This window comes from Lissotriton helveticus, chromosome 10 (assembly GCF_964261635.1).
Source record: "Lissotriton helveticus chromosome 10, aLisHel1.1, whole genome shotgun sequence".
NCBI classification, from domain to species: domain Eukaryota; kingdom Metazoa; phylum Chordata; class Amphibia; order Caudata; family Salamandridae; genus Lissotriton; species Lissotriton helveticus.
In genome coordinates, this window is record NC_136071.1 from 869,377,888 (window position 1) to 869,405,351 (window position 27,464).

Below are 27,464 nucleotides of genomic sequence, written 5' to 3' on the forward strand. Positions count from 1 at the left end.
CGGCCAATTTACTTGTACCTGGTAACAGAGAGATGGGACGGTAGTTTGCCTAGTCCTCCGGATCTAAGTTCGGTTTCTTTAAGATTGCCTGTTTCCAGGAGGGTGGTACCTGCCCAGCTGCCCGGGAGAAGTTAATTACATCCTGTATTACTGGGGAAACAGTCTCTGAAACCATATTAAGGGTGGTGGGGGGGCGTCGTCGGCCGGAGATCCAGACTTAAGGTTCCCCAGCAATTGCTGGAGAGTAGATAAGTCCAGGGGCGTAAATTCCTCCAGTCTGGCCAACCCATCAAAGGGGGCAGGGAATACTACAGGTTCTACCTGTTGAAACAGCGAGTAGATGTTAGAAACTTTAGACACAAAGAAAATTGCTAACTCATCGCAACGTTTCTGTGCATTTAATGGTTCGGTGAGAGGGCCTGGAGGGGAAACCAGAGATTTAAATTGTTTTTTAATTTCCCTTGGAGAATTGGAGGCAGAGGCAATCTTATCTTGGTAATAGCTGGATTGCGTCGTTTTTATTTTATTTTTATAGATCCAAAGTGCGGATCTGTAATTACTTTTATTGAATCTTTCAGGGAGGTGGGAGCGCACCAGACTGTGAGCTGACGAGCTCGGGAGCCTGCACCTTCATGCTGTGAGTGGAACTGGTCCTGTGAGATAAGGCAGCATGCCCTGCAACCTATGAACTTTGCTTTTTTTCCCTACTGACGATTGAGGAATCATGAAACACGTGTCTAGGGATACGAATTGAAACTAATAATACAGCACTGGCTATGAACACTTTTGAACTGAACTGAGCGAGAAATAATGAACTACATGAACCATCATGCAAAAGGTAATTTCGTTGGGGCGTGTCTGGTGCGCTCCCACCTCCCTGAAAGTATAAAATTACTTTTATTGAACTCTTTTACTAAACCCTAAAAAAACTGAAATCATTCTCTTCTCTTTAAAAAACTTGCTCCCCATCCAAGGCTGGATCACGGACCTTAATGCCCTCAATTGTTCACTCTTCTTATCCAACACGGTGAAATCAGTTGTTTCACTATGGACAAAAATCTAAATCTTAATGACCAAATAAAAAACTCGGCTAAAGGAGCTTTTCACTCTCTCCAACATCTCAAGAAAATCAAACCCTTCATTCCATCTGATGACTTCAAATGGGTTGTCCAATCACTAGTCATCTCAAAACTTGATTATGGTAACGCTATCCTCACCGGAACCCCCAAAGTACATCTAGCCCCCCTTAGATCTGTGTTCAAACTAGTGGCCAGGCTCATCAATGACTGTAAATGTTTTTACCACATCTCCCCAGCCCTTAAGCTCTTAATTGGCTACCTTTTGAAGGAGGATGCTTCTACATGACTGCATGCATTACGCACAATGGTCTTCACCAACAAACCCCGTTGTACGTTACAAACAAACTCAATAAAGCGGGCTGCGCCCGACCAATGAGAAACACTAATGCACTCCTCCTCGTCCCTCCTCTCCCAATCTCGCTCCTTCTCAGGGAACGCCCCGAATATCTGGAAGGCTCTCCTTAGGGACCTGCGCCGTAACCCCTCCTACCTCAGCTTTTAAAAAAGACCTAACACATCACTTTCTCAACAAATACTGGGGTCCATAATCTCTCCTCTGACCTTACATTCTGCTTTCCCTGTTTTGATTTTTCTTGACTTACTTCCTGGCTCTCACCTCACTCCCCTCCCTTTTTTACATATCTCCTTCTTCACAATCACACTATCCCCTATTTTTCCCCACCCCGTCTTCTACCCCTACCCCATCTCATCCTTTAATCTTTCTCCATCTATACTCTTCTCTGCCATAAATTGTTCTCTCCCATTTATATTTGCTAACTGTAATTACCCTCTAATCCACCCAGAATTTGTATTACTCCTCCATTACTTAATTGTGAGCTGTACCTGCGTTTTGTTACCTTGTAAAGTCACTCTTCTTGATTGCCTCCATTCATGTAAATTGGTTTTTAACTTAATATGTATTATTCTTGCCAGTCTGTGTTTTTCAATGAATCAAATGTTTTTCCTGTACTGCTTCTGCTCATGTAAAGTGCTCTGATAACCCCAGGTCTAGTCAGTGCTATATAAAACCTTTCAAATAAATACAAAATAAAAATAAAATAAATATGCTTGAGCCTTTACATTTTTTTCTTCAACTTCAAAAAGGTTAAAAGGTTGGCATTATCTGTTGCCTAGGGATGCTGCATAATCAGGATCTCTAACAGAATAAATCAGATTGATTTTATTATGAACAATGCAGACATCCCCTAAGTTTAGAGAGATGCTTCTTGGCTTGTAAAGGAAGTCAATTTGTCTAAGGATTGTAAAAATGTCCCAGCACTAGAAAAGTTGTTAATTTGAGAAGCGACATGTCGTCTTTCCTCTGAGGTCAGAACCATATTATGCTTTTTGTGTGTTTGAAGAAATATACATCGTAAACAGAATATTAAAGGTTGATCATAAATGTGATATAGCACATTGCACTGGTGTCTCTTAAGCATGCCCCGTTTGGGATTGTTAATGACACTGTTTGGGTCCAGTGAGGTAAGAATGGCAGAGCCAGAATTTAGTAGAGTGTGCTGAACGGTTATGGTAGGGCTCTTTGGGTTTCTGGGGTTGAGAAGAAGCTGGGTGGAGTGGGGTTGGGGAGTGTAATATTTCATCCATGTATTTTCTTTTATTGTTTTAAAGACTTTTGTCTAAACATACATAGATTTGAATTTGAAATGAGTTCAAGAGGAGGTCATAAGAGCCATTTAAAACAAAGACAAAATACCACAAGAGACTATCGTCTTGTTCTTCAATGCCACATCTTTGACCATCGCAAATTTTCTCAAGAAAATGAGCCTGTTGCATGCATGCTCTAGATATAAATAAATGAAGGTGCTGAATGTAGACATGTAGCAAAGTGTCATGGTGATAGTTCACAAAAATGTTAGTTTGTTTGTTACATACCTGCTTCAGGTGATCGTCATACAAGCGTTTGCATTTATCAAGCTCATTTTCAAACATATCGATTAAAGCGACATAATTTGATGCAAAAATCTCCATGATGACTGGTCTTTCAAGAAAATACCCTGCAATTGACACAACCTGCAAAAACAGCATTCAAATGTGTTATCATTATTCTAAATACAAAGCATTTATTATCATTTTCACAAAAAGACGGGTAAAACTGATTGATTGGAATTTGGACGTTATTGATTGGTTGTTTAGGCTAAGAATTTCACCTAGGTGACTAAGCTAGTAATAACATGGACTAGAAATTTGATGTACAATATCATATTCACCACATGCTTCATGTTATAAATATCTAATGTCATATAGGCAGGAGAATAAATGTATTGCTCAATTAAAGTGAATCAACTGAAACATTACAATTATTATATAGCTTTGCACTAATGGTGCTTTAACTTATAAAAACCGTCTGGCTGCAGTGAAAAAAGCTTGAAAGTAAACCTCATTTTGAAATTGTGTAGCACCATTTTCATGCTAAACAATAAGGTTGATTAAAATGTGAGCAAAAATGACGCCAGTTCTAGAAATGTCCTCGATTTAGCGCCAGGACACCCTCCGGGGTGATAGTGCGCTCCACAAATATGCATAACAAAAATAGGTTAACCAAGGCACCACTTTCGAGGATGTATTAAGAGATTCAAGCAGAAATCCATGGCAGGGAAAAATACATATTTACACACCTTTTTTCTGAGGCGTTGCATTCTAAGGAAGTCTCATGTCATGTAATATTTGCACCCATCAGTGAATCATGTTTGTATCAGTAGCTACGTTGTGGAGATACCCAGGGACTGTAGGTAAAGGTATGAAAAATATACATACTGTCTAATTCTATAGGCTTTAAGCAATTCTATCAGTTATGGCACACAACCTGGTTCCTGATTGTTTCTGCAGCGGAGATAACAGAACGTTGTATTTTATTTAGGCGAACAGGGTGACTATGCAAGTGAATATTAAGTGGTCACACATCGGGCCACAAATGTTAATATATATATATGATTTATAGATCGCATGGCTTCCCCAGAAACGGGGCTTCCCAGGACTGGACCCAATAACCAGAAACTTAGAAAGTGGAACAGAGAGACTGGCAAGAGACTTGGGATGGAAATAGTCAAGATTTTTTCTGAAGCAAAAAAGATTCTGAATTGCCCTCAGGCCATGAGGCATGTTGTTCCAAAGGATAGGAGTCAGCAACCGAAAGGAGAGCCCACCCAATTTCTTGCTCTTAAATCGGGGGATCACTGCCAAGTTGAGTTCTGCAGAGCAAGGAGCTCAGAAAGAAGATCAGGGCAGCATGAGTTGTGAGAGAACAGGAGCTATTGAACGTGCATAATCTTATGTGTGGTGCTGAGAACTTTGATCTGGATGCGTCCCTCAATTGGCAACCAGTGAAGCTTTAGAAGAAGTTATGATAAGGGACAGAACTTGGGAGGACCAAACAGAAGGCCAGCTGCAGCGTTCTAGACTGATTGCAGCCTCCTCAGAATGGAATTCTTGCAACCTAAATACAAGATGTTGCAATAGTCAAGACACGACAAAACAAGGGATTGAACAATCACCTGACGAATTTGAGATTGAAAAAAACCTATGATAGGTTTGAGGCCTCTAAGGAGACTGAAGCAGGAGCCTGCAAGAGTTCTCACTTGAGATTCAAAAGAGAGGGAGTCAAGCCAAATGCCTAGATTTTTGATAGACGATGTGGGTGGAGGAGGAGGTCCCAGAGTCTCCGGCCACCAAACCTCTGGGTGAGCTTATCAAACAACAGAATCTCTGAATAAATGTGGTGGTGCATATATATGTGATCAAGGTCCGAGGAGGACCAAAACGCGTCATGGCGGAGGTGCTGGGTGAAAAATAAAAATATTGCAGCATGACTTTGGGTTCGCGTCATCTCTGTGGAGATTGAATTTCTGTGGGTGAGACGACTTCCAGGATATATATATATATATATATATATATTACCTACTGGCGGTCGCCAGTAGGTATATATAGTTAGGATTTTTTCTCTATGGGATTTTTGAAAATTCTATGTCTAATAACTTTGGCGTTTGTGGACGGAATTGGCTGAAATTTTCAGGAAAATGGCACATTTTGTTTCTGAGCAGCCCTTGAAAATTTGGGGGGGGTTCGTCAAGGGGGGGCCGAGAAAAAAGGGGGGTCCCAAAACGTGTTTTTAACATTGAGTTTTCCATAGGGCGGTTGGCCTCACTTTTAGCCCGAACGGCTGAATGGATTTGCATGAAACTTAGCAAAATTGTAGGGACTGGTAGCCCGATGTGCCTTTTGTAGGTCTCAATATATGTGCTACAGTGGATTTTGAGAAATTAACGTTTAAAAAAAGATATATATCTGTAACAGCGGACCGGGCAGCCCTCCAGGCCTCGTACTTTTCGCGCAACGGAGCTTTGTGAAGCGAAGCTGATTGGTTCTCCGGCGTCTGTCAACATTCCAAACAGTCCGTAGCGGCCGCCATCTTGTCTCTCGGTAGGATCGAGAGACAAGAGGAGGCGAAAGCGAAGGGGCAAATGACCATAAGGGGGAATAGTAGATCCTCGCTGACCCCCTAGGTTTGATGTGGAGGTTTTAAAAGGGCCCCGCGGGGCAAAAAAATAAATAAATAATAATAATCGAACGGCTGAATGGATTTGCACGAAACTTGGTAAAATATTAGGGACTGGTAGCCCGATGTGCCTTTGCTAGGTCTCAATATATGTGCTCCAGTGGATTGTGAGAAATTAACGTTAAAAAAAAGATATATATCTGTAACAGCACTCCGCTTCGCGTAACGGAGGTTTGCGACGCTGATTGGTCATTCTGTCACTGGGCTATAGTTGGGCTACATCTGGCTGATATTTGGGCTACATTTGTTTTTTTTCGTCTCTGGCGGCCATCTTTGGGCTACATTGGGCTACATTGGGCTTCATTGGGCTACATTGGGCTACATTTGGGTTCCAACATATATATAGGCCAATGTAGCCCAATATATATTTTTCAAAGTTAATTTTCGTAAAAACCACTGGAGCATATATCTTGAGACATAGCAAAGGCACATCGGGCTACCAGTCCCTACAATTTTGCCAAGTTTCGTGCAAATCCATTCAGCCGTTCGAGCTAAAAGTGAGTCCAACCGCCCTATGGAAATGAAGGAAATGAATGGGTAATTTGTAATTAGCAAATAGCTCATCGCAAACTAGGAATGGTAAAGAATCGCTATTTATTCCTTAAAGTTCGCTATTTAGGAAATGCAAAAAACTTTGATGATACATATGGCGGTTCATCTCTAACAAGATAAGAAGCATAGGGATAGATTTATGATGACTGGCGCATCACCAGGGATGTGTTAGTCATTCTGTGCCGCTGTTCCGTCACCTATGGTGTGCTGCATTTACAATGCGGCGCATCATGGGGCAAAAACAGCACAGATGCGTGATGTATCTGTGCCGTAAAGGTGGCGCATTGCTGGAGTTGTATCGCAAGTGTGATGAAGCTCCAGCAAGGGTCGGGGGTGCCCCTGTCGCAGGGTTTCTGTTCTCACACAGAACTGTGGACAGAGGATTGGAACCTCGGCGAATTAGGGTGTCCCAAAACTCACCTTAGTAATCAAAAACCCCTTAGCAAGCTAGGTACAGTGTCACATTGGATATAACAAACTCTCAATGTTTAGACAATCCAGAATATGAACTTATAGTACCTCAGGATACGTGGAACTCATGAACAGTCGGTCGTTATATATTTCTTAGAAACCAGAACATGGAGTTAAGAAGAACACATGTGTATTTGAAATGTTTATTTACTAATGCCGTCTTCTCAGGCGTAGTATCTTAGATAATACAAGCACACATATTATCAGTAGCAAAATTACCAGCATAGTTACTAGTACATAAAAAGCGAATGGTGACAGTATGTTAACATGCTGTAAATGAATAAGAGTTAGCAACACTTATAAGCAGCCGCGGGCCGTGGAGGGAGTTACGGTGGGGCAGGGAGGTGGGGAGGGGGAGGGGCAGGGTGGAGAGGGTCCACCCTGCCCCTCCCCCTCCCCGCCTCCCTGCCTCACCGTAACTCCCTCCACGGCCCGCGGCTGCTTATATCTCACCCTCCCTAATACACATATTATATTATTTGCTAAGAAGGTCTCTTTGTGTTGGTTTAGGGCGTGCCCATACTTTAGTGTCTTAGATTTGAAGGAATCACATCAGCATACACCAGCTCTCTCTTCATGTGAACCGCATCAAGTGTTGTGTATATGTGTTCGGCAAAGCAATATAAAACCCGCCTCATGCCCAGAATTGGCAGAAGTTGCACTTATGTTATGAGTATGAAGTCGTGGAGATCAGACCTCATAACAATTCTGTATCGTGTTGTTCTTGAAACTTTAGCACTCGCTGTACAGATATAGTTTAACAAGCAAAGCAGATAGTAGAGCAATAACATATTATTCTTATGTAAACCACGATGAACTACTAGGTTGAAAGCTAAAGCAACAACTAAGTGTCGTGTGCAGAAGTTGCAAAAAAGGAAAAAATGGCGTTTAAACCGGTAATGAGCCCATGCTAACTTAACACGGTGTAAAGATATCCAGGACGTAGATGACACCTCCCCATGATCCGGAAACAAACTGAATAAGATAATAGAAGTGCCATCTCATGAGAGCAGATTGCAAGTTTATATGTGGACGGTCCGCAAGGTAAAGCATTAACAACTAGGAAAATTTAATGCTAAAGAAAAATAAAACAGCCAAGTACTTTATCGAGTCTTAAGCCAATAGGCAAGGTAAATAATAAAAACTTGACAAATAAGTCAATGAATTGTCAATAAAATGCTAGTACTCAGCATATCAAACATGAAAAAGGTCTATGACATAACTGTGTATGCAAAATAAGCTGCAACAGCCTCCAATAGGAAGTCACCGTCTTCATCCGAAAACAGTTCAGCCATCCAATTTAAAAGCGGAAAAGAACATACGTGCTCTCCCAGCACCGGATCCTCTATCACCATCAGAGGACAGCTCGGTGGGTTTTCAAGAAAGCTCTGTTCCAAGAAAGACTGTGTTGCCGCCAGTAAATTCCAGGGACCAATTAGTCCATGCATCAATGCCACAGCCATAATCCTTTCGCCAGGACAAACCAACTCGTGAGTAATGATAGGAGTCATCAGCTGATTAAAGTCGACGTCAGGAGAAACCGGTCCGCAGAGACACAAATCAATGGCCCAATCGAAATCAAAGGTCAGGCAGTGAAATACAGGCTGGACACAGGTGAAGTAGGAGAATCGAAAAGATAATCCATATGCCGTGCTTAATATCGCCAACGGCATTGTGCCATAATATTCTAGCATGCGATTGCGGAACATTGTCAGCAGCTGCAGGGCGGGAGGTTGCATAGGAGGGACATCCATATTTAAAAATGTAAAAAAGCACAAGAGCGTCCGCTGGTAATGCAAGTAAAAATGGCAATCCACGAAGCAGAGTGGAAAAAATACAATGAAAGAAAGCAGGGATGACTCCAAAGATTTTCTCAAATGAAGTCACGAGACCACTGGTAACAACTTTAAAAAAGTGCGCCAGGGCCTTTGTGGAGGATGCGTTAGAGATAGTCCGAACCATCTTGCTGAAATGGAAAGGCAAATCTGAATTGAAAAGGGTCTGCACCTCTGTACGGGTGTTCGCTATGTGAAGCACGAAAGTTTCACGGGCCGAACTCAAGGCCACCTCTCTCTGAGACAAAAGAGCTCTTATTCTTGCCATGCTGTTGAAATCTGCTCCCAAGGTTGGTATTTGTGGCGAGATTGAAAACTCCCTATGTTCATGTGTGGGAGGAAATAGAACATTTCTGCAGCAAATAACCCGTTCACTTACTGTTACGATAAAAGGAATACTTTTAATTAACCCAGAACAATCTTCATTATTGAGCATCAAATAACTACCATTTTCCAACAACTTGAACGTGGGGATGATAGCAGGAACTGGCGTGCCTTGCAACACGCAAGCCATATTTGGTCGGTGTTTGTTGCATGAACCGTGTAACTGTATGTGCCTACACATTAGTGAATGATCTGGCGTCTCAGTGCATTCCTCTCCATTCAGATAAACTTCTTGATCATCTTTGAAACATCTGTATGTGTATGGAAGCGACCAGACCTCATGAAGAAAAGCACTACCTAAAGGTTCATAACGACCTATTGGTATATATTTCATACAATTTGAAAACTTATATAAAGCAAAAGGCAGCGTTATTAAACCGTGGATAAGGCACGTTGCCAAAAAACCCGCAATCCTCTGCTGATGATGTCACTGAGCATGTCATGAATGATGTAATATGTGACATCATCAGCAGTGGATTACGGGTAATAGTATCTCTAGTTTACTCCCCTATAGCTGTCTTTCTTTTAACATAAGTGTCTGTTTCCTTCCCTTATACTTACTGTTTTTGGTTCGCTTCCGGTTCGCGTACTGGCGAGCGAACTGGGAAGCGAACTAAGAGAAATAGAGGTTGGCACAGTTCCAAATATTGTACCAATTTTTTTAATAACGGGGAGGTAGTTCTGAAAAGAACTTTTTTTTTATTGTTTTTGTTGTTTTATATTTTTTTTATTATTTTTCGGAACATTTTTTTACTTTTTTTGAATTTTTCTGAACAGTTTTATATTTTTTGGGGTTTTTCTTGGAGGGGGCAATGAAAACGATTCATTGTAAAGGGCTCAACAGGAGCAACAAAACAAAAAAAGAAGTATTTATTATTTTGGGCGTTTCGTACAAACTTGCATATGATAGTCAATAGCTCTGTTGATCAGAGTGATGCTTCTTTCTCCGTAGGAAATGAATCCATCGCAAAATATGCAGATGTGTTTTACTTCACCAAATTTCATTTGTATATTTGGCACCATCTCCCTGCCCTCTGGTCCCGTTACTTCCGGTACAACAGATCTTCTGGCCATAATAGGGAGATTATCTAGGTCGTTCCGAAACTGTGCAGCACTGTAGTTGTTAGGATGCCACCTAGTCATATGGCGATGCATTGTGTAGTTTCCGAAACTGTATTTTTTCTCGGTTCCTCTGGACAGTCTATCTTGACATATAAGGCAAGTTACGTATCTTGCATTTACTTTTTTCTGACCTTTGGGAATTTAAAAAAATTGCCAAATGAAGTTTTCTTTCCGGTGAGACGTCCTGGGCTGCTCAGGCAAAAACTGCCTCTCTTCGTGCTCGTCTTCCTGTTCCTCTTCTTCCTCTTCTTGTTGAATTATAACTTGAGCAGGTGGTCCACTCTTCCTTGGATGTGGTGGAGGTGGTGGGGAAGCACCAGCTGAAGCTACTAAAGAAGCCATTGCTCAGTGATCACAAAGGGTCTTTCTCTCACAATGATGAAAGTCAGAGTGAGGAAAGAAGGAGGGATTTTCATCATTTGGGAAAAACAAGAGTTCTCAACCAATGAAAAGTGTTAATTTTAGATTATATGACCTAGTCTTACATCATTAGGAAACCAAAAGTGAAATGAACCAATGAAAAGTGTTATTACCAAGTCACATGACCTGCTGTGTTTACGTTAAGCGCTTTGCAGGGCCTCCCGGTTTGCTTCCAGAAACCTGCGCTTTGCGACTCGCTTCGCGTACCAGTTCGCTAACGTAGCACGTCATATGACGTATCACGCGACAACGCGAAACGTCATGCGGACGGGAGGCGTCACGATGTTGTTTTCTAACGCGGCAGTTGCGGTAAAGAAACGTTTACCGGCTCGCGGTCTATTTCGCGGCATCAAGGTCAGCTAACGGGAAGCTTCCCGATTCGCGAAGCGGGAACGAAGAAAAAAAAATATTAAAAAAAAAAATTATTCATAAACATATAAAATATATTTTTGGATTTAAAGAAGAATACATTTTACAGCTACAGATATTAGCTGTTAAAAAACCAATGAAATTCACTGAAAAAACCATAGGTTATAGACCATATATAGTTAGGAATTAGCATTTACAAAACCTTGAAAATTCACTGAAAAAACCATAGGTTATAGACCATATATAGTTAGGAATTAGCATTTACAAAACCTTATTTTACTCACACAAAACCATTGAAATTCCATATATAGTTAGTTGCACTAACTATATATCGCGCACCCGCAATCCACTGCTGATGATGTCACATATTACATCATTCATGACATGGTCAGTGACATCACTGATGACATCACTGATGACATCTCAAATGACATCACTGATGACATCACTGATGACATCTCATTTGACATCAATGACCACATCACTGATGATATCATTCATGTGACAATACAATGCATCTCCTCACATTTTAATATAACCTCTGTTTCACCCAGTGTTAAATACAGAGTATAATTTTTGAAACCATTGACACACCAATACTAGTTACTACATACGCACTCACTGATTCCTACGTCTACACACACCTTCACTCATTCACCCATACAATCATTCATACATACAATCACTCATCTTTACAACACTATCATATGCACTCATACACCTATACAGACAGTCACAGTCTGCCACTCATCCATGGAGTTACTCACTCACCTAGTCAGTCATGTAAAGAATCAATGACACTTCCATTTTCTTGTCTATACAGTTAAACATAGAGCACCTTACATTTTCAAACATATACTAACACATACTTACCTTCTTATACAATCATTGATACAAGTACACATTGATCTGCACAGAGTCACACACCTCCCAGCCAGCCACACACACACTCAGTCTCCCATACAAATACTTGGGCAATCAATCAATAACCCATATAGTTACTCATACAGCTACTGATCAACACATGCAGCAGTTTACAGAACAACAGACATAATGATGCACAAATTAAGACAGTTTAGTCACTAACCCATGCACTCAGTGAGACACATTTAATCACTCACTCATACAGTTAGTCATGCACCTACTAAATCCTTCGTCCAGACACTTACACATCCACTCAATCTTCAATATGTAAGACATATTTAAACTTTACAGAAACAAAAAATCACTGGATGTTGTTATCAGTCATGTCATCAGTGATGTCATTTGAGATGTCATCAGTGATGTCATCAGTGATGTCACTGACCATGTCATGAATGATGTAATATGTGACATCATCAGCAGTGGATTGCGGGTGCGCGATATATAGTTAGTGCAACTAACTATATATGGAATTTCAATGGTTTTGTGTGAGTAAAATAAGGTTTTTTTAAATGCTAATTCCTAACTATATATGGTCTATAACCTATGGTTTTTTCAGTGAATATATATATATATATATTCCGTTTCACCACACGCTCCCAACGTAGCGTTGCTGCACTCCAACCAGCGATAATCACCACTCCATTAAACCATCCAATAATAGTTCATAATTGTTCGATTTCGATTTATTTCATTCCAGCATGACAAACAGTGCATGGAACCAACCCAACGCGTTCAGCGATCACTCGCCTTGGTCACGGGTGAATTGTGTTCTTAAATGAATCAGATAAATTACATTTTCAAAACCACTTCCTAGTGTAAACATAAACAAAGGACCACGGTGCAAACCATAAACATAGCGGCCATCTTACACTGATGTTTCTATTACAAGCCAGGATCAGCCTTATATAGACAATCTTGCTAAACATAACATACTGTCAGAGAAATAATGTACTTAATAGAAATTATTACATTGCGCCAAACGGCATCAATTAGTAAACCAAACAGGCTTCCTGTTGGTGTGATCTGGACAAATCCCCAGTGGGATGATTACACAGTGGTATATCAACTATGATCTCCTTATCTCTTTATCAGTGTCTTTAAATCCCAAGTGGGAATATGATTCCTCTTGCATATTCGTTCTTCTTATAGCAGAGTTATTTGTTCAGGAAAACAAGATGCGTCAATCAGTCCTGGCATTCATCAGAACCAAGATGGCCTTAATCATTTTACTGTACAGTGCAAAACATACAAAAGTGATACAAACATATATATATATATTCACTGAAAAAACCATTGAAATTCCCACGTTATAGTTAGTTGGACTCACTATAACTTGCGCGTGCAATGCACTGCTGATGACATCACATATTACATCACTCATGACATGGTCAGTGACATCACTCATGACATCACTGATGACACCATCCAGTGTATGTGTGTCTATCCGAGAAATAAATATGTGTTATATATGTATATGTAAAAGTTGATGGAAGAATAAATTAGTGTTTGGATGTTTAAAAAAAAATATTTGATTGGTTAACTGGCTTAATAAGTGTATCTTAGGCAATACATATATTAGTGAGTAATGTTTAAATATTTAAATATAAGGATTAGTGTTTCACTTTCTGTATAAGTGGCTGCATGGGTTGCTGAGTAGCGATATGTGTATGTATATGGGTTATTAGATGTTTGATTTAGGATCAGTATGAGTGTTTGTATGGTTTGGTGGGGGTATTACTTAGCACATAGATGCATGAATAACTGACTCTCTGTATGTGTTTTGAAGACAGCATATGTGCAGGAATGTATGGGTGGATGACTGTGTATATGTGTGTGTTACTGACTGAATGACTGTCTCCCTAGTGTCTTTATTAGTAACTACATATGTTTTAATGTAGTATAAGTGAATATTGATGTATATAAGTGAGTATATGTGAGAGTAAGGGATTGTAAGAGTTCCTGTTTAAATAAGTATGTTTTTCTATAAGTGATTGTTTAAAAGAGTAAGTATGTGTAAGGTTCCTTAGAAGTAAGGTGGTAGTGTGTGTATAGCTGTATATGCAAATAAATGGATGTTCAATAGTTTATTTGCATGTGTGAGTATGTGTGAGAGTATCTTTTGGATGACTGTCGGTGTGTAACAGGATGTATATGTGTATCATTATATTTGATGAGTGAGTATACGTATGATTGATTATATAGAACTGTTGGTGAATGAGTGGATGTGTATATAGATGGTGGAATTATTGAATTGGTTGTTGTAACTGGTATGGGTATCTTCATTTTTTTGAAAATTTTAGTTTCTATTTTTTAATATGTGTTTTAAGGGTTACATTACAGTGAAAGGAGCTCTGTCACTGTATCACAAGGATGGTGTCATCAGTGATGTCATGAGGGATGTCACTGACCAAGTCATGAGTGATGTAATATGTGACGTCATCAGCAGTGCATTGCACGCGCAAGTTATAGTGAGTCAAACTAACTATAACGTGGGAATTTCAATGGTTTTATGCGAGTAAAATTTCCAGCTAACTATAACTGGTGTAAAACCTACATTTTTTCAGTGAATTTAATAGGTTTTTTAAATGCTAATTCCTAACTATAACTGGTGTGAAACCTATTGTTTTTTCAGTGAATTTCATAGGTTTTTTTAATAGCAAATTTCTATAGGTATGAAATGTAATATTTTTTATAACGAATTTTATATTGTATAATTATGTAATATTATTTGAATTTTTAAATTTTTTTTGCCCCGGAGCGCTCCCGGGGCGCGTACCGGTAAGCATAGTGCAACGGCGCGCCCCAGGGCGCATACCGGCGAGCGTCCCGTTAGCGCTATTCCCGCGAACATAAACAACATCGTGATGTATCGTGTAGCCGTGTGATGCGTCATATGACGCACAGCGTAAGAGCACGCGAGCGCATACGATCGCGAAACGTCCTGACGCGCTTACGCAACGCGCCCCCGGGGCGCGCCTCGGGGCGCGTAGCGTAAGCGCGTCGGGTCGTGTGACCTGAAAATAACACTTTTTATTGGTTCACATCACTTTTGGTTTCCAAATGATGAAAGCCCTGGTCATGTGACTTGAAAATAACACTTTTCATTGGTTCACAACACTTTTGGTTTCCAAATGATGAAAGCCCTGGTCATGTGACTTGAAAATAACACTTTTCATTGGTTCACAACACTTTTGGTTTCCAAATGATGAAAGCCCTGGTCATGTGACTTGAAAATAACACTTTTCATTGGTCCAGAACAGTTTTGTTTTCCAAATGATGAAAGCCCCCACCTTTTTTCCTTATTCTGACTTTGTCCTTTGACTGAGGAAGACCTGTTTGGAGATCTGTCTCTAATCTTTTCTACTTTAAAATGGCTACAGTAGCAGCAGCAGCTGGAGCATCTGCCCCACCACCACCATCAAAAAGACCACAAGAAGATCACATTGGTGGTCAAGAAGAAGAGGAGGAGGATGATGAAGAGGAGGGACAGACAAGGCATTTCCTGCCTGAAGATAATCAGCCCTACAAACCAAAAGAGCACTTCGTATGGCAGTTCTACAAAATCCCAAGGGGTTTCAAAAAAGTCAACGCTGCGAAGGTGACTTGTCTGATTTGTGATGCTGAGCTGTCCAGGGGGAACCCTAACAAAAAATATTCCTTCGGGAATCATACCATGATTCGGCACATGATCAGTTGGCACCCAATCAACTATTCTGCTGCAGAGGTAAGGGACCTCTGCACTAAGCTACCCCCATCAATGTCTAGACCCTCAACATCGAAAGAACCAACTCCATCGGGTTCAGAGTCAACAGAGACAATGCCTATCATACAACCAATATTTAACGATTTTAAAATCGTGTGCAAATATTGTGGAAAGTTACTTTGCTATGGTGAGCAAAGTATAAAACTTATCATCTGTGCTGGGGATAACCATAAGTGCCCGAAAAAACCCTAATTTTTTCAGGTTTTTTTGCTCCAGTTGAGCCATTTACAATTCCCTGTTTTTTGTTTCTCCCCATAAAAAATACAAAAAAAATATGAAACTTCAGAAAACCCCAAAAAAGTAAAAAATGTTCAATTTCAAAGGTTTTTTAAAATCTAATTCCTAACTATATAACTCCTGAAACCTATGGTTTTTTCAGTGAATTTCAAAGGTTTTTTTAAATGCTAATTCCTAACTACATAAGGCCTGAAACCTATGGTTTTTTCAGTGAATTTTCAAGGTTTTGTAAATGCTAATTCCTAACTATATATGGTCTATAACCTATGGTTTTTTCAGTGAATATATATATATATATATATATTTATAACAGATGCTCCTTCCGATTGCCCGGGGCCCCATGGGAATTGGCGTACACACCGGAGGAGCGCGCAGGTAATCAATATCCACCAAAGTCCAAACATTTTCGTAGGCTCTCAGATACTAGACGCCCACCATAATGCTTCCAAGGGTGTTTATTCTTGTGACACAAGTCAGGTCACAAGAATAAACACCCTTGGAAGCATTATGGTGGGCGTCTGAGTTGCTAAGAGCGTACAATTTTTTTTAGACTTTGGTGGATATATGTATATATCTATCTATCTATCTATCTATATATCTATCTATATATAATATATGTATCTATCTATCTATCTATCTATATATTCACTGAAAAAACCATAGGTTTCACACCAGTTATAGTTAGGTGGAAATTTTACTCGCATAAAACCATTGAAATTCCCACGTTATAGTTAGTTGGACTCACTATAACTTGCGCGTGCAATGCACTGCTGATGACGTCACATATTACATCACTCATGACATGGTCAGTGACATCACTCATGACATCACTGATGACATCTCAAATGACATGAGCGTGAGCAAGGGCACGGACGTGCCCGAAACGCGTCTGATGGCATTTTTTTACCCACATGTTGTTGTAAAATAAAGTACAGCAACTTCATACCATCTTGCCTTGGAGTGCTCATTCTGCTGTCTGCGTGCCTTTCCGTGCGGCAAGCACATCGGAGGGAGGCTGGATCGTTATATATATATATATATATATATATATATAAAATTTCTATGGCAAAATGAAACCCCTCATTTTGTTCCTTTTCAAATTAAATGTATTAAGTGTTACCACTTTATTCCAATCAAGATGACTTCAGGTGTGCCATACTTTTGTCATAAGTAAGACTGTTAGCGTTCTAGTTGTTATTTAGAACACTCTGGGACATTCTGTCATTGGGCTATAGTTGGGCTACATCTGGCTGATATTTGGGCTACATTTGGGCTCTTTTGTCTCTGGTGGCCATCTTGGGAGACTGCATATCAGATTTTTTTTAATGAAATATAAGAGGATTTGAGAAGTCACTCAAAATGTGCCCTAATTTTTCTTTCTTCAGCACTAATCATAATTTCTATGGCAAAATGAACCCCCTCATTTTGTTCCTTTTCAAATTAAATGTATTAAGTGTTACCACTTTATTCCAATCAAGATGACTTCAGGTGTGCCATACTTTTGTCATAAGTAAGACTGTTAACGTTCTAGTTGTTCTTTAGAACACTCTGGGACATTCTGTCATTGGGCTATAGTTGGGCTACATCTGGCTGATATTTGGGCTACATTTGTTTTTTTTTGTCTCTGGTGGCCATCTTTGGGCTACATTGGGCTACATTGGGCTACATTTGGGCTCTAACATATATAGAGCCCAATGTAGCCCAATATATATTTTTTCAAAGTTAATTTTCGTAAAAACCACTGGAGCATATATCTTGAGACATAGCAAAGGCACATCGGGGTACCAGTCCCTACAATTTTGCCAAGTTTGGTGGAAATCCATTCAGCCGTTCGGGCTAAAAGTGAGTCCAACCGCCCTATGGAAATTAACATGGGGCAAACACGTTTTGGGACCCCCTTTTATATCGGCCCCCGCTTGACGGATCCCCCCCGAAACTTTCAGGGAAGGAGCGCAGCGAGGCAAAGTTAAGGAAAATTACAGGCAGATCCATCATTCGGCGCCAAAGTTATTCCCAATAGAATGTTGCGGATTTTCTATGGAAAACGATCCTAACTATAACTACCTACTGGCGACCGCCAGTAGGTAATGTGTATATATAATATACATATATATATATATACATATATATATATATATATATATATATATATATATATTCACTGAAAAAACCATAGGTTTCAGGAGTTATATAGTTAGGAATTAGATTTTAAAAAACCTTTGAAATTCACTCAAAAAACTATACGTTTTAGTGGTGTTATAGTTAGCTGGACATTTTACTCATACAAAACCAATGAAATTGCTCCTATATAGTTAGTTGTACTAACTATATTTCGCGCACCCGCAATCCACTGCTGATGATGTCACATATTAGATCATTCATGACATGGTCAGTGACATCACTGATGACATCTCAAATGACATTACTGATGACATCATCCAGTGAATGTGGTTTAATTCGTTATTTAAATATGCAATATATATATAGCAATTTACATTGAAGAATGAGTGGATATATAAATAAATATTTGGATGGAGGATTTAGTAGCAGTGTAATTGACTGTTTACTTGACCAATTTATAATGTCTCACTAAATATAGTGGATAGTGACTAAACTGTGTGAATATCTGTATCACTTTGTCAGTTGTTGTGTAAACTGATTCTACAGTTGGTTACTAGCTATGTGAAAGTCTATATTAGTTATTGATTAGTTAACTGAGTATTTGTATGGGAGTGTGAAAGTGTGTGTGGTTCGGTGGGGGGGTGTGACTGTCCAAAGATGGGTGAATAGTTGATTCAGTAGATATATGAAGTTAAAACTACATGTTCTAACAGTTTGGGTGAGGGAATCTCTTTATGGGTGTGGTGATGAGCAAATATATTTCTCAAAGGTACAGGTCCAACAAACTAGAAAAATAAAAGGCAGTGTATGTGTCAGTTGTTGTATATAAATAAGTATACATAAGACACACTGATTGTGTGAGTGACTGTATGGATAACTGTATACTTGTTATAATGATTTTATAATTCACTAAGTATAACTTACTATCTAAATGAATAGAAGAAGTGGTGTTTGTATAAGTGTTTTGCTAAGTAAATATGTAAGTATGATCCATTGTTTGCATAAGTGAGTAGGATGACTTCATATGTGAATAGGATGCGTGCTGTTGTTTAATGTTGATATAGATGTATAAGTATTTTTGATAGTGTTCTATTGTTCATTGACAGCATGTATGAGTGAATCCATAGGTAAGTGATTAGATGTGTGTATACATCTATGAATCACTAAGTGGATTTTTAGATACTTGTATTGCTGTGACAATGGATTTAAATATGATACTCTGTATTTTACAAACAGTGATGAAAAATTGTAATAGTGTAAGAAAAGGTGTATGTGATTGTCACGTGAATGATGTCATCAGTGTTGTCATCAGTGATGTCATTTGAGATGTCATCAGTGATGTCACTGACCATGTCATGAATGATCTAATATGTGACATCATCAGCAGTGGATTGCGGGTGCGCGACATATATTTAGTACAACTAACTATATAGGAGCAATTTCATTGGTTTTGTATGAGTAAAATGTCCAGCTAACTATAACACCACTAAAACTTATAGTTTTTTGAGTGAATTTCAAAGGTTTTTTAAAATCTAATTCCTAACTATATAACTCCTGAAACCTATGGTTTTTTCAGTGAATTTCAAAGGTTTTTTTAAATGCTAATTCCTAACTATATAAGGCCTGAAACCTATGGTTTTTTCAGTGAATTTCAAAGGTTTTTTAAATGCTGATTCCTAACTATATAAGGCCTGAAACCTATGGTTTTTTCAGTGAATTTCAAAGGTTTTTTAAATGCTAATTCCTAAATATATAAGGCCTGAAACCTATGGTTTTTTCAGTGAATTTCAAAGGTTTTTTAAATGCTAATTCCTAACTATATAAGGCCTGAAACCTATGGTTTTTTCAGTGTTTTTAAAAAAAAAATTGATTGGTTAGCTGGCGTATTAAGTGTATCTTAGTGAATACATATATTAGCGAGTAATGTTTAAATATTTAAATATATGCATGAGTGATGTAATATGTGACGTCATCAGCAGTGCATTGCAGAAGTGCAAGTTATAGTGAGTCCAACTAACTATAACGTGGGAATTTCAATGGTTTTATGGGAGTAAAATTTCCAGCTAACTATAACTGGTGTGAAAGCTATGGTTTTTTCAGTGAATTTCAAAGGTTTTTTAAATGCTAATTCCTAACTATAACTGGTGTGTAACCTATGGTTTTTTCAGTGAATATATATATATATATAAAATTTCTATGGCAAAATGAAACCCCTCATTATGTTCCTTTTCAAATTAAATGTATTAAGTGTTACCACTTTATTCCAATCAAGATGACTTCAGGTGTGCCATACTTTTGTCATAAGTAAGACTGTTAGTGCTCTAGTTGTTCTTTAGAGCACTCTGGGACATTCTGTCATTGGGCTATAGTTGGGCTACATCTGGCTGATATTTGGGCTACATTTGTTTTATTTTGTCTCTGGTGGCCATCTTTTGGCTACATTGGGTTACATTGGGCTACATTGGGCTACATTTGGGCTCTAACATATATATAGCCCAATGTAGCCCAATATATATTTTTTCAAAGTTAATTTTCGTAAAAACCTCTGGAGCACATATCTTGAGACATAGCAAAGGCACATCGGGTTACCAGTCCCTACAATTTTGCCAAGTTTGGTGGAAAACCATTCAGCCGTTCGGGCTAAAAGTGAGTCCAACCGCCCTATGGAAATTAACATGGGGAAAACACGTTTTGGGACCCCCCTTTTATCTCGGCCCCCGCTTGACGAATCCCCCCCAGACTTTCAGGGAAGGAGTGGAGCGCCGCGAGGCAAAGTTAAGGAAAATTTCAGGAAGATTCCTCAACCGGCACCAAAGTTATTCCCAATAGAATGTTGCGATTTCCCTATGGAAAACAATCCTAACTATATATACCTAATATATTACCTACTGGCGATAGCCAGTAGGTATATATAGTTAGGACCTAGCTACCATAGGAAATCTGCAACATTCTATTGGGAATAACTTTGGCGCCGGTTGAGGAATTTGCGTGTAATTTTCCAAAATTATGGCCAGCACCGCCGCGCTCCTTCCCTGAAAGTTTTGGGGAGATTCGTGAAGTGGGGGCTGAAAAAAAAGGGGGGTCCCAAAATGTGTTTTCCCCATATTCATTTCCATAGGATGTTCTGACAAGGCTACAGCCCGAACCGCTGAACGGAATTACACCAAACATGGCAAAATTGTAGGGACTGGTACGCAGAAGTGCCTTTGCTATATTTGGTGAAAATTGCTTCAGTGGTTTTTATGAAAATTAACTTAAAAAACACATATATATCTGGGCGGAGCCTAACCACACATCTCATCGTGAGATCTGATTGGCTGTCAGCACTAGATCCAAGAAGTGTTGACAGCCAATCCTGGGACCAATATACATGATAGTACCTCATTAAAAAGCTTTGTAGTTAATAAAGGGTTTTAGGACTTTAGTTACATTATAAATCATTTGTTGATGGTACCATACTCATTTTAGGAATTGTGGCGTGTTCTAAGGTGATTTTACCATGTGAAAAAGCCTTCTGCTGGGATATCATGAATCATGTTTGAAAGAAAACTATTATCTCATGCTTTTCCCACAGTGGTTTGGAAGGGGACCTATGAGCTAAACTGAAAGCATATTTTCTGTAAATTCACATTATCTTTCTCAGTCATGTGTGAATGAAGTCTGACATTCTCAGTAAAACATGTACATCCAACAAGGACAGAGACTGTCAGTTGATTCCTTTGTGTTCTACTGCAGCCTCCTAGAGTGTTCTAAAGAACAACTAGAGCGCTAACCGTCCTACTTATTACAAAGGTATGGCACACCTGAAGCCATCTTGATTGGAATAAAGTGGTAACTCTTAAAACATTTAATTTAAAAAGGAACAAAATGACGGGGTATATTTTGCCATAGATAGTATGATTAGTGCTGCAGAAAGAAAAATTAGGGCACATTTTGAGTGACTTCCCAAATCCTCTTCTATTTCATTAAAAAATTCTGACATGCAGTCTCCCAAGATGGCCACCAGAGACAAAAGAGCCCAAATGTAGCCCAAATATCACCCAGATGTAGCCCAAGTATAGCCCAATGACAGAATGTCCCAGAGTGTTCTAAAGAACAACTAGAGCGCTAACAGTCTTACTTATGACAAAAGTATGGCATACTAGAAGCCATCTTGATTGGAATTAAGTGGTAAGTCTGAAAACATTTAATTTAAAAAGGAACAAAATGAGGGGGTTCATTTTGCCATGGGAAGTATGATTAGCAGCAGACTTCCCTGGTGAGCAGTAGCTTTACTACAGTGATCTAATGAGCAACTAGAGTGCTAATATTCAGAATTTATGGCAAATGTGTGACACATCTGAATGCCTTTTTGATGGAACCAAAGTAAACAAGCATTGAAAATGTAATAGATCTCGCCCTTGATTAAGTTAAAGCCATTCTGTTTGTAATGAGGTGGCTTTTTAGCTTTGCTTTTAGTAGTGTTTTTAAAACTTTCATGTAAATAACATGCATATGTATGCATATATGTATATGTATTCATGCATTTATATTTGTATTTGTATAGATATGCAGATTATATATGTATGTATATTACCTACTGGCGGTAGCCAGTAGGTATATATAGTTAGGATTGTTTTCCATAGGGAAATCGCAACATTCTATTGGGAATAACTTTGGCGCCGGTTGAGGAATCTTCCTGAAATTTTCCTTAACTTTGCCTCACGGCGCTCCGGTCCTTCCCTGAAAGTTTGGGGGGGATCCGTCAAGCGGGGGCCGAGATAAAATGGGGGTCCCAAAACGTGTTCTCCCCATGTTAATTTCCATAGGGCGGTTGGACTCACTTTTAGCCCGAACGGCTGAATAGTTTTCCACCAAACTTGGCAAAATTGTAGGGATTGGTAGCCCGATGTGCCTTTGCTATGTCTCAGGATATATGCTCCAGTGGTTTTTACGAAAATTTACTTTGAAAAAATATATATTGGCCTACATTGGGCTATATATATGTTAGAGCCCAAATGTAGCCCAATGCAGCCCAATGTAGCCCAATGTAGCCCAATGTAGCCCAAAGATGGCCACCAGAGACAAAAAAAAACAAATATAGCCCAAATATCAGCCAGATGTAGCCCAACTATAGCCCAATGACAGAATGTCCCAGAGTGTTCTAAAGAACAACTAGAGCGCTAACAGTCTTACTTATGACAAAAGTATGGCACACCTAAATTCACTGAAAAAAACGTAGGTTTCAGGCCTTATATAGTTAGGAATTAGGCTCAAGAAAGCAGAAAAACAAATGTGTAGAACACAAAAAGGGGGCAGGGTAGAAACACCCTGACCCCTTAGGGCTGCTCAGGTGGTCCCACTAGGATATTAATATATTTAAACGTTATCCGCTAATAGAATTAGCATTTAAAAAACCTTTGAAATTCACTGAAAAAACCATAGGTTTCAGGCCTTATATAGTTAGGAATTAGCATTTAAAAAACCTTTAAAATTCTCTCAAAAAACTATACGTTTTAGGGGTGTTATAGTTAGCTGGACATTTCACTCATACAAAACCATTGAAATTGCTCCTATATAGTTAGTTGTACTAACTATATTTCGCGCACCCGCAATCCACTGCTGATGATGTCACATATTACATCATTCATGACATGGTCAGTGACATCACTGATGACATCTCAAATGACATCACTGATGACATCACTGATGACATCATCCACGTGACAATCACATACTCCTTTTCATACACTAGTAAAATCTTTCATCACTCTTTGTAAAATACAGAGTATCATATTTGAATCCATTGTTACAGCCATACAAGTATCTAAAAACCCTCAGTGATTCATAGATGTATACACACATCTAATCACTTACCTGTAGATTCACTCATACATGCTGTCAATGAACAATAGAACACTATCAAAAATACTTATACACCTAAATCGACATTACACACCAGCACACATCCTATTCACATATGAAGTCATCCTACACACCTATGCAAACAATGGATCATACTTACATATTTACTTAGCTACACACTTATACAAACACAACTTCATCTATTCGTTTAGATAGTAAGTCATACTTAGTAAATTATAAAATCATTATTACAAGTATAAAGTTATCCATACAGTCACTCACACAATCATTGAGTCTTATGTATACTTATTAATATACGACAACTGACACATACACTGCCTTTTATTTTTCTAGTTTGTTGGACATGTACCATTGAGAAATATATTTGCTCATCACCACACCCATAAAGATATTCACTCACCCAAACAACTGTTAGAACATGTAGTTTTAACTTCATATATCTAGTGAATCAACTATTCACACATCTTTGGGCAGTCACACCCCCCCACCGAACCACACACACATTCACTCTCCCATACAAATACTCAGTTAACTAATCAATAACTAATACAGACTTTCACATAGCTAGTAACCAACTGGAGAACCAGTTTACACAACAACTGACAAAGTGATACAGATATTCAAACAGTTTAGTCACTATCCACTATATTTAGTGAGACACTATAAATTGGTCAAGTAAACAGTCAATTACACTTCTACTAAATCCTCCATCCAAATATTTATTTTTATATATCCACTCATTCTTCAATGCAAATGCTATATATAATGCATATTTAAATAACGAAGCAAACCACATTCACTGGATGATGTCATCAGTGATGTCATTTGAGATGTCATCAGTGATGTCATTTGAGATGTCATCAGTGATGTCACTGACCATGTCATGAATGATGTAATATGTGACATCATCAGCAGTGGATTGCGGGTGCGCGAAATATAGTTAGTACAACTAACTATTAGGAGCAATTTCAATGGTTTTGTTTGAGTGAAATGTCCAGCTAACTATAACACCCCTAAAACGTATCGTTTTTTTATTGAACTTTATAGGTTTTTTAAATGCTAATTCCTAACTATATATATATATATATAATATATATATATATATATATAATATATATATATATATATGATATATATAATATATATATATATATATATATATATATATATATATATATATATATATATATATATATATATATATATATATATATATATATATATATATATATGTATGTATGTATAATTCAATCCGTGAAACCGCTGCAGCAAGCTGTTCGTCCCTCTTGTCCCAGCACTCACAGACATGGACCAGGAAACTTGATGCAAAATATTCTTTATTGCGTGCTTGTTAAGTTGCCATATCGTTTTGGCTCCAAGGAGCCTTGATCACATGACGCCTTGATCACATGACAACGTGATCCAATGAAAACACCTTTTTTAAAGTGACCAAGTGAATAAAAAAACAACGTCATGTCATGTGGTGTGTTTTCGGGCTAGACATGAAAAACCTACTATGACATCGGATATTCAATACATCAAATCTAATTCAAAGAGTAGGGGTATTGCGTCACATGTAATTAGAATTGAATTTGTCAACATAACCGGAGCATAGACTTCTTAATATATCAATGCGCGAAATATCACAATGTGAACATTTCATCAAATTGGCGCAATGTAAACATTTAATCACAATTCACAATTTTTGAACTGATAATTATTGCACAGCCTTCTTTTTCAAATCGTACACATTTTGTTTGGAACATGTGCAAATTAGTGCTGATGTGCAACGTTTCGCAATGTAAACATGTCGACACCCAGAATTGCAGCATTTGTTATTACAGTCAATTTTAACTTATTGTAGCAGTAAAACTGACCTCCATATATTATAAAAAAGGCTTAATAATATGAGCTGTTTCATCGTGGCCATCACTGATGGTGATATTTAACACGTAGTGTATGGGTCAGCATAACTCAAGAGCTGACACCCCCTACCTGCCACCTATTCAATCCGGGAACTAGGCTATTAATGTGCAAAATCCGCAAATGTAAACAATAAGACTGCATTGAAGTGATGTGCATGATGTACTGAATACCTGTACGGGAATGTATCAATACATAGTACAATAGGTCAAATCATTGGCTGCATAAATATTTTCATACAACCCTATGCAAAAGTGTGAAAATGGAGCCAAGCTATGACCAGTGACATTTGTTTTTGTGTAGTTGCCAAGCTATGTCCACCTTGTGTTAACCATCTTACATCATTATCTCTTGATCAATCAATGTATAAATACTAAAGATTATACCACATTAATATTGAATACCGATATGTATGTCCCATCCTAATACTTAGAATGAAGAAAATATATATATATATATATATGACTGTTTTACCATCTCGGAAATAAAAGATCATATACAATAATGGGATAAATCCCTTATAATGAGTGTCTATCCCTTCTTCACCTACATGATCCAAATAACAAATGTGCAGTAAAGTGCCTAAAGTGCTTAATGTGTATAAAACTAATCAATAAAACACAAACGGGACAAAGGAAGTTAAAATTCTGGTAACCTGCCTAGTGGACTGAGCCCAGTCTTACTCATACTGTGTTGTTTTAATAACCCCCAAGCACCAGGTCAAAAGAGAATAAATATGGAGAATATCAGACGAGCTGTACAGAATACTCAATGAGATACCATAGTATATAGAGTTGTTATTGGTCATTTTCATAGAGAGAGACAGAATGACAAGTATTCAAGAGTTTAGATCCTAGTGATATAAGCCTAGTCTACCCAGGTACATAGCCATAGCTACCACATATGACCTAAATGTAACGCTTCTAATGGGGGTGACTATCTTAATATGGCATGAATCACCATACCCAATTATATTCCTGTCTATGAATTCCATGTGTAATGAGGATTTGACATGTGAACAGTGAACCAACAAGCCAGATACATATATTATATATATATATATATATATATATATATATATATATATATATATATATATATATATATATATATATATATATATATATATATATATATATATATATATATATATATATATATAGGGGCGGAGAAGGTACCCACCAATGGGGAAGCTGCTGGACATATATGCCTCCTGACATTTAGGCATCCGAAAAAGGCCGGATTAAGGCCGAAATGCATCATGCCGCATTATTTTCATTAAAGGTGTTTCCAACCAGTCCCCCGTGAGGCCTCTGCTCTTTCTTCTGGAGGAGGTTTTTGGGATATATATATATATATATATATATATAGCTCTATAACAGAGTGCCGTTCTCATCTTTACTAAATATGAAGACTATTTGTAGGTACATATATATATATATATATATATATATATATATATCTATGGCACGAACAGGAGCTCCTATCTTGGAATGAATCACAAATGCGGCAAATGCAAGGCATGCAGACACAGCACCAATGTCACAGAGACCACCCTAGAAAGGACCAAGACCAAATGGAAAATACAACAAATAATTACATGCAACACTGAGTATGCAATATATGTCATTGTCTGCCCCTGTGGCCTTTGGTATATTGTTTCCACCACCTTTGTAGTCAAGAAACGGATCCTTGAGCATTGGCGCGCCATCACCAATGGTGATCTGAGCTATAGTACTGCGAGGCACTTTGCTAAGGAACATGGGTGAGACTGGACCAGAGCCATATTTTTCGGTCTAGATAAAGTCAACCCCAACCCCAGAGGA

At 38.4% G+C, this 27,464-nt stretch overlaps 1 protein-coding gene across 1 annotated transcript in view; it reads right to left on the reverse strand.

Moving 5' to 3' along the window:
* DNAH11 (dynein axonemal heavy chain 11) overlaps positions 1-27,464 on the reverse strand; it is a 3,642,058-nt gene that overhangs the window by 2,769,995 nt on the left and 844,599 nt on the right. Inside the window, exon 10 of the mRNA XM_078663510.1 lies at positions 2,973-3,110. Coding sequence (XP_078519636.1) covers positions 2,973-3,110 — 138 coding nt within the window. The remainder of the gene's footprint in view (positions 1-2,972; positions 3,111-27,464) is intronic.